Raw genomic sequence first — 13238 nt, 5'->3', positions numbered from 1 at the left:
TTGATTTTTCTACGCTATATACTACTATTCCCCATGCTCAGTTGAAAGATCGACTTCACCAACTCATAAAACAGAGCTTTTTCTATAAAAATGGGAATCGTAGATACAAATTTCTTGTTTTAGGATACAATAATTCATATTTTGTGAAGAATCACACTGAATCTTCCAGAAAATATACTGAAGATGATATTATTAAAATGCTGGACTTTTTGATCGACAATATATTTGTTGAGTTTGGAGGATTTATATTTCAACAGACAGTCGGTATTCCAATGGGTACTAATTGTGCACCCCTGCTGGCTGATTTGTTTTTGTATTCGTATGAAGCAGAATTTATTCAGAACCTTCTAAAAGACAAAAAGAAAAAGCACCTTGCTAAATTCTTTAATTTTACTTTCCGATATATTGATGATTTTTTATCATTGAACAACCCAATCTTCAGCCAATACTTACATCTCATATATCCCAGTGAACTTGAAATTAAGGATACTACTGATACTAGAAGGACTGCTTCATACCTTGATCTTTTCCTCAATATTGACGTAGATGGACGACTTCACACAAAAATCTATGATAAACGGGACGATTTCAACTTCCCAATTATCAATTTCCCATTTCTCAGCAGTAACATACCCTCTGCCCCTTCGTATGGTGTTTACATATCACAATTAATACGTTATTCACGTGCTTGTTCACACTATACGGACTTCATATGCAGGAGTGTGCTCCTTACGCAGAAACTGCTCCAACAAAGTTATGAGGAGGACAGATTAAAATTGACACTCCGTAAATTTTATGGACACCATCACGAATTGGTGGATCCATATGAGTTCTCTTTAACCAAACTAGCTAAGGACATTTTTACCACATGGTAGATTGTGGTTTGTCATTATGTCGTCTAATCTTTTAATTACCAAACGTGACTTATTCCCGATTGTGACTGTTTTGCTGAATGTGAATTCGCATTACTATAAGACGTGTTTCTGTACTTGTTTATCCCAAATTCATGTATTTAGTTTACATGTTTAATGTTATATTTGTAATTCTCATTAGATTTTGTCAAATGTTGACGTCTTCTTATTATATATTTAGGTGTGACGTATAGAAAAATTTATCACCTCCTCTTTATTAATTATATTAAATTTTGTACGTTTATTTACGTTTGAAGTTGGATCATAACAAACTGGACATATATATATATATTACAGTTAATTGCTATTAATAAGTATTGCAATATGCATTTTGTTTAAATGAATTATCAGTATTAAGTTCTAAATCAATCCTAATTCTATCTCATTTTTGAATGATAGTTTTTCATATGTGACGTCATGCTGTTTCTAAATTTCATAAATTCAAATGTGGCATAACTTTTCTGCCTTTTCGCCATCGTATGTGACGTCACATTTTTTTAATTACGTTGACGCCTGAACTGAGCCGGATGTGTGTCTATTTTGTGATAAACTTGGGTTTAGTTTTCTGTAATTAGTTAATATTTCAGTTTCATTATGTATATCGCTTTCATATTCATTTGTTAAAATTTACTGGTTGCAATAGCATTAAGTGTTCTATATTATAAGGATGTTCTTATCCCGTGCATAAAAACAATGCCGTATTTGGCGAAACCTTTTCAACTTTTGATCTTCAGTGCTGTACAACTTTGTACTTTTTTCACTTTCGATCTTTTATATCTGGGCGTCACTGGTGAGTCTTGTGTGGACAAGGCGCGTATTTGGCGTATTGAATTTTAAACCTGATGCTTTTTGTTATCTATTAATCATGTTTTTCTTTGTCTAATATGTTCTCCTATTTATTTGTATTGTAGTCCTGTAATATTATGTTGTCATTTCAATATTATATTTAACTTTGCCATTAAAGTGCGAGGTTTGGCATGCCATAAAACCAGGTTTAACCCACCACTTTTATTCCCCTTTAAAAGTGTCATGTACCAAGTCAGGAAGATGGTCATTGTTATATTATTGTTCGTTTCTCTGTGTGTTGCATTTTAACGTTGAGTTGTTTGTGTTTTCTCTTATTTTTGAGATATTGAGATAAAACGTGGCACGGTACTTGTCTATCCCAAATTCATGTATTTGGTTTTCATGTTATATTTGTTATTCTCGTGGTGTTTTGTCTAATGATTGATCAGTTTCTGTGTGTGTTGCGTTTCGGTGTTGTGTCGTTGTTCTCTTATATTTAATGCGTTTCGCTCGGTTTTGGTTTGTTACCCCGATTTTGTTTTTTGTCCATGGATTTATGAGTTTTGAACAGCGGTATACTACTGTTGCATTTATTTATAGACACACACAAAAAAAACATACGCACAAAATAAATCTAACAAAAAAGTTCGTGGTGTGTTGATAACCATGACCCTCACTTGTCATTCAACGCATCATTCAAATATTTAAGAGGTGATCCACGTGACTTGGGCCCTTTTGGTCAAATTTTGTCCCTTAGTTTGAAATATTAACAAGTATATAAAATTTACTGATAATCCAGCCCTTTTTCGTCATGGATCTAAATCTAAATCTAAAACTAATTTTTCTTTGAAAATTTGCTTTTGCAGATATTTACAAAAATGTTGTGTAAGTGTAAGGAAAATACTCAAAACTTGACTTTTTAAGAAATGAGAAGGTTGATATCATAATATTTTCAAAAGAATTTAGGGGAAAATTTTTAAAGCTGGTAAGTTAAAATTGATTAAACTTTAAAATTCAACATACAAGGTGTACCCCTATATGTGGAAAAATCATGAATAAAATCTGTTTGTATCTTTATTTTTGGTTTGAATCTTGTCATTTTACAATTTTATAATCTTATGATCTCAAATAGCAACTATACTACAGTTACACTTTCGATTTTCAAAAAAGTTGTGCACAATACGTCTAGGGTTTTCTGCCTGGGATAAGAACTTTCTTATCATTGAGAATAATTCTTACTTTTGCAAACAGTATTCTTTTTTATAAAATGACTATATAATAGATATATATGATAAAACCAAAGTTGTGACTTACGACATTGTAAAAACGGATACACTACATAAAACAACCTAAACCAGCACATAAATTCACAGCCGAGTTAGCGAAAGCCATCAACGCACAAAGTGACGTCACATTTAAATTTCTAAAAAAAAAAGATAGATTGAGGATAGGTTATCCTATTGTAATGGCTGCAGTCATGATAAGGCAAAATGAACGCTATGCAAATTGGCAAAGTACCCCAAAGTGTGCCATATGTATTTCAAATGGCAAAGCAAATTCGATACCAAGTCAGGAAATGGCAGTTATGATTCCTTCGTTTGAAGTGTTTGAGCTTTTGATTTTGTCATTTGATTACACTCTTTCTTTTTTGAATTTCCCCATAGAGTTCAGTATTTTTGTGACTTTCTTTTTTTTTTCTATTTCTAGGGAGATATTGGTACCGAGTTTTGAAATGTCGATACGATCCCGAGGAACTTATCGATTCTTTGAATAAACATACTTATATGAGGATACTACATTTATTCAACACCTGTTATATGTCATTGCACAAGTTCATGTTTCTCTCTTACTATTAATAACGTCTTTCACTCAATCCATTGGATTCTTGATGTGTACTAAAAATTGAGTGACAGGCTCTCGTACAGTGTAAAATTATTCGGATGATGTCAATTTTAATATAATTGTACCTGCAACTTGTACTTATTTTATCTTCTGGCAACAGTAGACAATAATGTGATTGCCTATATCATAGTTGACTGATGTATGATTTAAGATAAATTACTAGTTTAGTATTTTAATATATTAAACTTTTTTTTCTTTTATAGCATTAGGAAACAATTAAAATCCAGTGTTAGGGTTTATTCTCATTGCAGTCACATTTAATGCTATTTGTTTATTGTAAAATCAGAAACTGCATTGTTAGATTAAACTGTTGTGGGAATGATTATGAAATGCACGTGAATGGATATTCTTACCAAGTTACAGTAACATTATTTGTCTGTGTCAATATTGCGCATTTTGGTTGATTAAAGATTGATATCTAATTTGTATTTTACCGTGCCTATTTTCAAGTTTGTTCTGAGTCAAGTTATTGTTTTAGCCAGTCGGAGCAAGAAGGAACAATACTCAAAATAAAAACACGCTCGTAGTAAATTGAATACGCATGCAAAAAGTAAAAACACAAAAATACCGAACTCCGAGGAAAATTCAAAAAGGAAAATCAAAAATCAAAAGGCAAAATCAAAAGTCCAAACACATCAAACGAATGGATAACAACTGTCATATTCCTGACTTGGTACAGGCATTTTCTAATGTAGAAACTGGTGGATTGAACCTGGTTTTATAGCTAGCTAAACCTCTCACTTGTATGACAGTCGCATCAAATTCCATTACATTGTCAACGATGTATGAACAAAATAAACATACTCAAAGAGTAAAAATGTCAAAAATAGGGGTACAGCAGTCAATATTGTGTTATCATCTTAATATCACTATAAAAACAACAAATGTAACGAAGAATCACCAAAAGGCATACATCAAATTTAACATACTCATTTTGCTTTTCTTGTACCAATTAATTTATGTATATAAAAAGTCTACCCGTAAAGGAAAGAAGGTTTTCCTTGCTGGTGTAAAAATGCGCGTTTGGAATTCGTACAGGTAGACATAAAAATAATTTTGTCGTTAAAAGTATGAACAAAACAAACATACTTGTATCACTATAAAAACAACAAATGTAACGAAGAACCACAAAAAGGCATACATCAAATTTATTATACTCATTATGCTTTTCTTATACCCCTTAATTTATCTATATAAAGTCTACCCGTAAAGAATAGATGGTTTTCATTGCTGGTGTAAAATTGCGCGTTTGAAATTCGCACCGGTAGACATAAAAATAATTTTGTCGTTCAAAGTATGAAGGTATACATACATGCATAGTCACGTAAATTTGATATAAAAAACAACAGACTCAACAGTAAATGTAATAACAATAAATAAATAAGGTGTGGTTCAAAGTATGACGGGATACATACGTACAGTATCACGTCAAAAGTATAAAATAAAAAACAGACTCAACAGAAATTTAAAGTATTTTATTGAATGAAATAATTTTGTCGTTCATAATATGTCAAAATCCATAAGTAAGAGTAATTTAAGTAAATGAAATAATTTTGTCGTTCAAAGCATGATGTTTTTATATAACCACAAAGTCAAGATCATTAAGATGATAACCAACGTCAGTACGCAAAATCTAAACTTCAAGACCATCTTGTATTATTTGTGAAGTTGATACGGAATATTTATCAACAAGTTCTGGGTATCTTCCGATGAACTTTTTTAGAAAAAGGACGAGACTTTCTTTGACATACCCCTGGTTCATCAACTTTCTGCTCAGACACTGGTGACGTTTTACAAAGTCTGAATAGGAGCTGCAAGCTCTTGAATACCTAATAAGTTGGGAAATGTATATTCCATATGCAGGTGAAGTTGGTATATTACTACTAAGGTGGGGGAAATTGATAATTTCAAATTTTGAAATCGTCTCGTTTGTCATAGATTCTGGTACTGAGATGACTGTGTATGTCAAATTCGAGGTATAAGTCTAAAAATGAGGCGGAGGAAGCCGTGTCTGTGGTCTCTTTAATTTCTAGTTCTGGTGGGTATATTAATGGAACCCAATCAGAAAAGTTCGGATTGTTAATGGAAAGAACATCATCAATGTATCTGAAAGTGAAATTAAATAACCTGGCTTCTTTGATCTTCTTGTTTTTAGCAAGTGTCTGAAGGAACTCCGATTCATATGAAAATAAGAAGAGATCGGCAAGAAGAGGCGCACAATTCGTTCCCATAGGAATGCCGACAATTTGTTGAAAAAGTCTACCTCCAAATTCAACAAATATATTGTCAATAAGAAACTCTAGCATACTGATCACTTGTTCCTCTGTGTAGTATGTTTTACCCTTTTGTTCTTTATTGACAAAATATGCCTTATGGTATCCCAACGTGATAAATTTATAGCGTATGCTACCATTTTTATGATGAAAAGCATTGTGGATTATTTCTTTTAGACGGTTTTTCAATTTCACATGGGGAATGGTTGTAAACAAGGTTGAAAAATCAAAAGTTTTAATAGAACTAATTTCAGAAAAAGATCGAGATTTAAAATTATCCAGAAGTTCTTTAGAGTTTTTAAGAATCCACATATGATTAATACCACTGCGTGAGTAAACAGTTTCACAGTATATCTGAAGTCCCTCTTTAACTGCGGACAGAATTTTAGTCAATCTAATGGATAATTCTTTAGTAGAACAAGCAGATGAGCCAGCAATGTACCGTTGCTTGTACGGAATTTCGTGAAGTTTAGGTATCCAATACAAACAAGGTAAGTCTTCCGATTTGTTGTTCAATGTAATATTCATAGAAGCCATGAAGGACTTATGATTCGCTAAAATCTCATCCTTGTCAAATGATATGTTTTTGTATGTGGGATTACCTGAATGCTCATTTATTCCTAATTCTTTTATGAGACACTCGTAGTAATACGATTTACATACAAAGACAATATTATTTGAAGCTTTGTCCGCAGGAACAACAACATACTTATCTTGAAGAGATGATAGATATTTTACAGCCTCTTTGTCACTAAAAATGGACTTGGGTCGATCATTCACATAGTTCTTCAACTTATGAATGCGACGTTTTATCAGAGACCTGATTGTTTTGACCCATTCTGACAATGTGTCCAGTTGAACTTCTTCTCGTTTAGCCCATGCTCTGGCATATTTCTCAATGGAATCCATAATTATTTTGAAGTTATGGTTCCAATTGATGTGTTGGGGTTCTCTAAACTTGGGACCACAAGAAATCACCTTTCGGAGATTTTCATGTTGAATTATGTTTAGATCCCCAGTAATAACATGGCCAGAGGGACTGTAATTGTAAGGCGAGTGGGAACAGTCACATGTCAGAGGTTTTTTTAGGTATTGTTCTAAATCAAGGTTCTGTAATGCTTGTTTATAGTTAAATATTTTGGGTGCAATGGTTTTGGTGTAACTGTAGGATACAATAGGAACAAACTGATTTTGAAAATAAATAGGAATTTTTGATGTTACCTCCTTGTGATGTAGAAAGTTGCTGATGTTGATTGCCTCAATTCCTCTATTGGTAAAGTGAACAGGGAGGAATTTTCGGAAAGGAGTACTAAGTACTGGACTATTTGTGTGGTGATAAATTTTCTCGATGATGCGTATTCTCATAGATAACGAAGGATCATGGTCCGGTTGATTAAAATGGTTATAAAGAACCCTGAATTGGGGATCTTTATTATCAGACCGGTGTTGATTCATCCTTTTACGTAAAGTTTGTCGAGTTTCACGAACATAGAGTAGTCCACACAAAGTACATTCGATTCCGTACACTACATTGTCCGTGGAACAGTCCAGAGGTTCGAAAGATTTAGTATAATAAGTTTTCCCTGTTAAGTTACTGGTGAAATCGGGAGTCGTGATTAACATATCACATGTCTTACATGTGCTCCTTTTTCCTTTTTTGTGTCTACAAGAAGAAATGATAGGTGTTGATTCACTTGTAGCAGGTGTATTCAAACAGTCGAAAATATTAACGGAACATGGCTTTAATTTATGAAAAGTATCTGAATTTGTAAAGTAGTAATTACCGTCTGGCTAAACGTACGTCAAATCAGGGGTATCCCGGAGGATATTCCGTGGAACACACAAATCAAATGCTACAGTGTTCCGTGCAGCAAAAGGGGACCTTGGTAACCCGGGCGACGTCCCAGTCGGTTTGTTCTTAGTATTTTTTGTATTCATCATTCATAAAGCTACCAAGTTAATGATGCCCTCGGGGAATAATCCACCAGCAGTAAAGTTTCTTCTGGGAAGAAACTTGACATCGACTTGGTTGTAGTAAAAAGTAAAAACACAAAAATACCGAAATCCGAGGAAAATTCAAAAAGGAAAATCAAAAATCAAAAGGCAAAATCAAAAGTCCAAACACATCAAACGAATGGATAACAACTGTCATATTCCTGACTTGGTACAGGCATTTTCTAATGTAGAAAATGGTGGATTGAACCTGGTTTTACTTCAAGTTGTCACTATATTTGCACAATAAAATTGTTCTAGTTCAAAACTTTCATCTAAGATATCGCTATGAAATGATTTGGTTTCTTTTATGTATCTCGGAGTTTAGTATGACGTTTTTTATCTCCGAACTAGTATACATTTTTGTTTAGAGGCCAACAGGAGCGTGCTGCATTGAAGACCCATTGATGGCTCCGGTTGTTATCTGCTCTTTAGTCGGCCTTGCTAATCTATTTCGTCTTATGAGTTTGAATACGCCTTTTTTTACACATTCCCCATTAACATTCTCAATTTATTATCTTGAACCAAATTAACAAAATACTTGTTCTTTAATATACTCGATTAAATACTGCCTTATGTAAAACAAAACAAAACTGTCGGCCTGAATTACAAAAACGATTTACTGATCAATACAAATTTATTTCATATTATCATCCAATTATCAGGTGAGTCGTTGTAGTTTTCATCTTTTTTGATTAATCTGCAAAACAAATCAACATAACGTAAGAATCAAATCAATCCTATACATGAGTTTTACAATTTGAAATATTTTATCTTAACTTGACGTGATTCCGTTTGCACAATTTCATAACCAGTAAAAATCTGTATTTAAAACGTAAGAGATGCTAGGAGTTCAGTATTTTTGAGTTTTTACTTTTTAATACAACATTTGTTTTATTCCGACAACGAAATCTCAGGACGCCAGAGACTACTAGAAATATACAACTTACACTTCAAATATAGTTATAATGATTGGAAACATTTCTAATTATCATTTAATAAATTATGAAATTAGAATTCATAAAAAAAGGCGTATTCAAACTCATAAGACGAAATAGATTAGCAAGGCCATGACAAATAAAAACAACAATAAATAGTATACAAGATACAGAACACTGAGCAACACGAACCCACCAAAAACTGGGGTTGATATTAGGTCTTCAAAACGGTAGGCATATTCTTCTCAAAATGCGATAGCCATTATGTCGCTCATATGATTACAAACAAACCAAGCGATAATTATAATTTCGAGGTCAAATTGTTTCCTAGCCATATTTCATACTTACAACCTCCCTTCTTTCCATAATTACCACCTTGGTTACCCCATACTCCACTGGTTTGCCTTCCCCAGATTCCACCTCTCCTTGGACCACCCCATCTTTGAGCACAGTAGTAATATGGGTACCATTGAGTTGGAATGCATCGCTTCCATGGTGCACATACCCTAGGCTATTCATAGAAATAATACAGATATGATGAGTGATAGTCTTGATATTCAAAAGCAAAATATTGTTTATATCTAAAACATGTAAAACAATTCTAATGTATTCCTATAATAAAAGATTTTTAGTGATTGGTAAACCGGTGTGGTACTGCGGATAGGTTTCAGTGACACCATATTTTCAAAGCAAGGATTACTGGTATGAGATGAAATACAAATGTGTTATGAAAAGTTTAGAATATGAAACATTGTGTGTTTTATATCACAATGACAATCAATAATTGGTTTTATCATTTCAAGTATAAAAAAAGTTCAATTTTTTAAAAATAGTAAAAAAAAGAATAACACTAAAAAATAAATTACAAAATGGAAAAAAAACATTTACGTCAAATTCAAACACAAAAAAAGGTTTATATTTACAAGTTTGAATATTTCAAAGTTCGATCTTACCCATGAATTGCATCTTGCAGTTGTTCCTAAAATATAAGTTATTTAAAGAATAGCACTAGTTTCACATATAAGACAATCGGGTACAAATAATATGTGTGAGGCAATTGCGATGTAAATATTACAATCAGAAAAGTGTAGTACACGTCAGTGATATAGAAAAAAATCTTCCCACATATAAACAAACCTAAATGAGATGTTTACTCTTTTGGTCATATAGTAATTCAATCATGCACGTATATTGTTTCATTGGCATTCAAATTTCTGTTTTGTCGTTCCTGGGTAAGGGACGACATCAAAAGATCAATGTAAGATAAAAAAAAAAAAACTTATTTCAAATAGTTTGGGGGAGGGGGACTGAACTGTTGAAAGATTTGGTTATCCGACATTGATTTTCACATATATCTATATGGGTCAATCAATTTTTCCCAAATTAAGTTCAGAGGGGGGTAGGGGGGTCAGTGAAAAAAACTATGTGAATTAAGTTTTTTTATCCTTCATTGAACTTTTGATGTCGTCCCTAAATGGAATCAAGAAAAGATCTTTTAACGCATGTGAGTTTGTTTCACCTTAAGTTTCTAGCATATGGTCAATATTTTATAAAGTGTAGTACTTTTTCCGAAAGTTAATACATTTCATTTTGGTACTTACATAATTTTTAACATATATATTTAATTGTTCTTCTATGAATTGATAAACAACAGAATTCAGAAACTACGGTGCCTAAAAATTTAACCTTCATATAATTGGGCTATTCCTAATGGTCAAATTGGTTCTCATTTACATGTATTCAAGTATATTTATGTGTAAAGCAGTTCAATACGTTTGTTTGGGGTGTTCTGGATGAAGGCAAATACAGAAAATCGTGTTAGACACATTTACGATTACAATTGTTGTTCTATACACCTTTGAGGTAATATCAACATATTACAGACTTTTACGAGCAAAAAACACTTAATACAAGCTCTGTATTCATGTTAGTACCCTCAATGATAAAGGCAATAGTTAACTGTTTTAAGCCACTAGATGTAATATACTTCTGATATAATAAAGAAAATATTAAGAACAGTTATCCCGTTGTTTTATAATAAATATAAAAAAGAGAAAATGCATTGATTGCTAATAAGACAAATCTTCACCAGAGACCAAAATGATATAGAAAGTTTACGCTACAGATCAACGTAAGTAACAGCATTACTGACAATGTGCGTATACTCAATGTTACCTGTTAAACTATCCTTGGTATATATTAATGTAACCAATTCAACATACCAGCGTATTAAATTATAATCTTGGTACCTTTGATAACTCTTTACTCTGAGTCTCCATTAAAGTCAGACAATCAAGTGAAACAAACAGTATCAATTATTTTGTTTTACAAAAGGCTACTTGAAACAGAAGAGTGACGAGGAATTTGGATACTAAGCATCTCCCGTCAGATATATCTTGTATTTTAATGCGATCAATTCATTTCCAATGAGTCTTTCTTTTAGAAAAAGTTTTATTTTTACATCTTAACATGTTCTTAGAGATGGTTGAAATCATACCTTGTATTGCTATTCCAAACAGGAAAATGGCGAAGAACAGACAAGTGATGGGTTTCATGGTTAGCTAAAATGATACATACAAATTATTTGTATAAATGTACTGATTAGTAATATGTGAAACTTTACATTTTAAACCACTCCCCTTAATTTTATTTAACAAGCGAATAGAAATATAGTGCATGGTCTAATGAGATATCAAAAATGAAATGAATGTGAAACAATCATGAAAATATGGATATGGTTACAAATAGTAATCTCATTTAGTTGTATACTGTGCAAGTTTCATGAAGTTACGTACTGTATTCTATTTTCTTAATTAACATTTACTTCTCATACCCTTTTTGAATAAATTTTACGGCAAAAATAATTATAATTTTGGATATCTGCAACATACTGGTGTCTTTAGTTATCTTTGTATTTGTATTATAAAGAAATTAAAATTTGCAACAATTTAAAACCATGTTTGTACTACCTATACGTTCGTACAGAAAACGTATGTCTACTGTTGGCACTCTTATAAAAGTTTTAGCTAAAAATGTAAACACCGGTGTACAACGATATAGTTTTGTATATTTCGAAACATATAATGTCTTACCTTGTTGGAAATCTTGAGAGTGAACTGTAAATAATAAATATTCAACTTGTATTTATAGTAAAACATCATTGACCAATATAACCGCAATATGGCAAAGGTGGTTATGTCACGAAATTGTTGAGTAGTTTGACATCCAAGAAAATATTGTTTTTATTTTTTGATAGATCACCCTATGGTTAATAAGTCGATTTTTATTCTAAACATTTGTAAATTTGTTGTTTATTACTAAGAGGATGCAGAATTTTTGTACATAATACATTTAATAATAGTTATAATAAATTTACCACAAATCATTTAACTTTTCTTTACTTATTGGTATATTATATTTAATGTTCTTTAATTGATGAACAAGACATAAACAAATCAAATACAAAAAGTATGAAAGTAAAAACAATACTGATTCACGTTTCAAAAAATACAACCGTACTATAAATAGGAGAGCAAGATTTGATAATAACATTCCCGTATCAAGGATCCAAATACAAGGTAAGTACAAATAGTTTTAGAATATAGAATCATTTATAATAAAAATTAATAATAAATTAGAAGGTATCTTTTGAATTGCGGAAAAATAAATAAAAGATTTGTTTTATCTGGTCCTAATTTTTCATATATTTACACAAATTGAATTACTTATAAAACCTTTCTAATTCTATATAGGTTTTTTTCTGATGGAGGTAAATTCAAATAAATGTTTCGGTAAAAAAAACGACATTGATTTTTAAAATTTATTTGAAAAACATTGCTAAAATGATGAGAAGAAAACAAAAGGCTATTCGACATATAGGACACTATCAGATTAGCAATTTTAGCACCAATAATTTTAAGGGTAAAACAAGGTATTTTTTAAATAAAGGTCTAATTGCAAAACACTATTGGTTTGTGTTGTTTAAAGGGTAGTTACAGTAATCTTGGAAGCCGGCTATCAGATGTTTTCCTGGAACGCGCATTGCATATATGTAATAGTGCAACGTAAAGAAAAATCTTCTTTTTACATTGATTTTTAAGACAACTGGTCTTGGTTGTTATACACTTATTGGTGTGAATGTAATAATTATGTGTAATGGATGGATACATTGTATCCCCTATTCAATGTGTTTGCTTAAAGCATTTGGTTTGATATTACAAAGTAAAAGAATGTTGTATATCTATACGACTCTAGAAATAAATATTTAATCAATTTCTCCAATTTACTTTTCAGCAAAGGAATAATTCTGACATTGTTTTAGCTCACCATGCAGCCCATCACCTGCCTGTTCTTCGCCATTTTTCTGTTTGGAATAGCAATACAAGGTATGAATTCATCATGTCTTTTAATCTTATTTCAAAGTTCGCACTGAAGGA

The 13238-nt window shown here is 31.8% G+C and overlaps 1 protein-coding gene across 1 annotated transcript; it reads right to left on the bottom strand.

The window, feature by feature from the left end:
* Positions 1-8559: 8559 nt before the first annotated feature.
* LOC134728044 (uncharacterized) lies at positions 8560-13161 on the bottom strand. The gene is made up of 6 exons (XM_063592442.1): positions 13129-13161; positions 11895-11918; positions 11300-11363; positions 9756-9781; positions 9151-9313; positions 8560-8564 (listed from the first exon to the last, which is right to left on the bottom strand). Exons 1-6 carry the CDS (start codon positions 13159-13161, stop codon positions 8560-8562), a joined length of 315 nt encoding a protein of 104 aa, XP_063448512.1.
* Between the last annotated feature and the right edge of the window lie 77 nt (positions 13162-13238).

The sequence above is a fragment of the Mytilus trossulus genome, chromosome 8, assembly GCF_036588685.1.
Source record: "Mytilus trossulus isolate FHL-02 chromosome 8, PNRI_Mtr1.1.1.hap1, whole genome shotgun sequence".
In the NCBI taxonomy this organism is placed as follows: domain Eukaryota; kingdom Metazoa; phylum Mollusca; class Bivalvia; order Mytilida; family Mytilidae; genus Mytilus; species Mytilus trossulus.
This window is presented reverse-complemented; position numbering and strand designations above follow the sequence as displayed.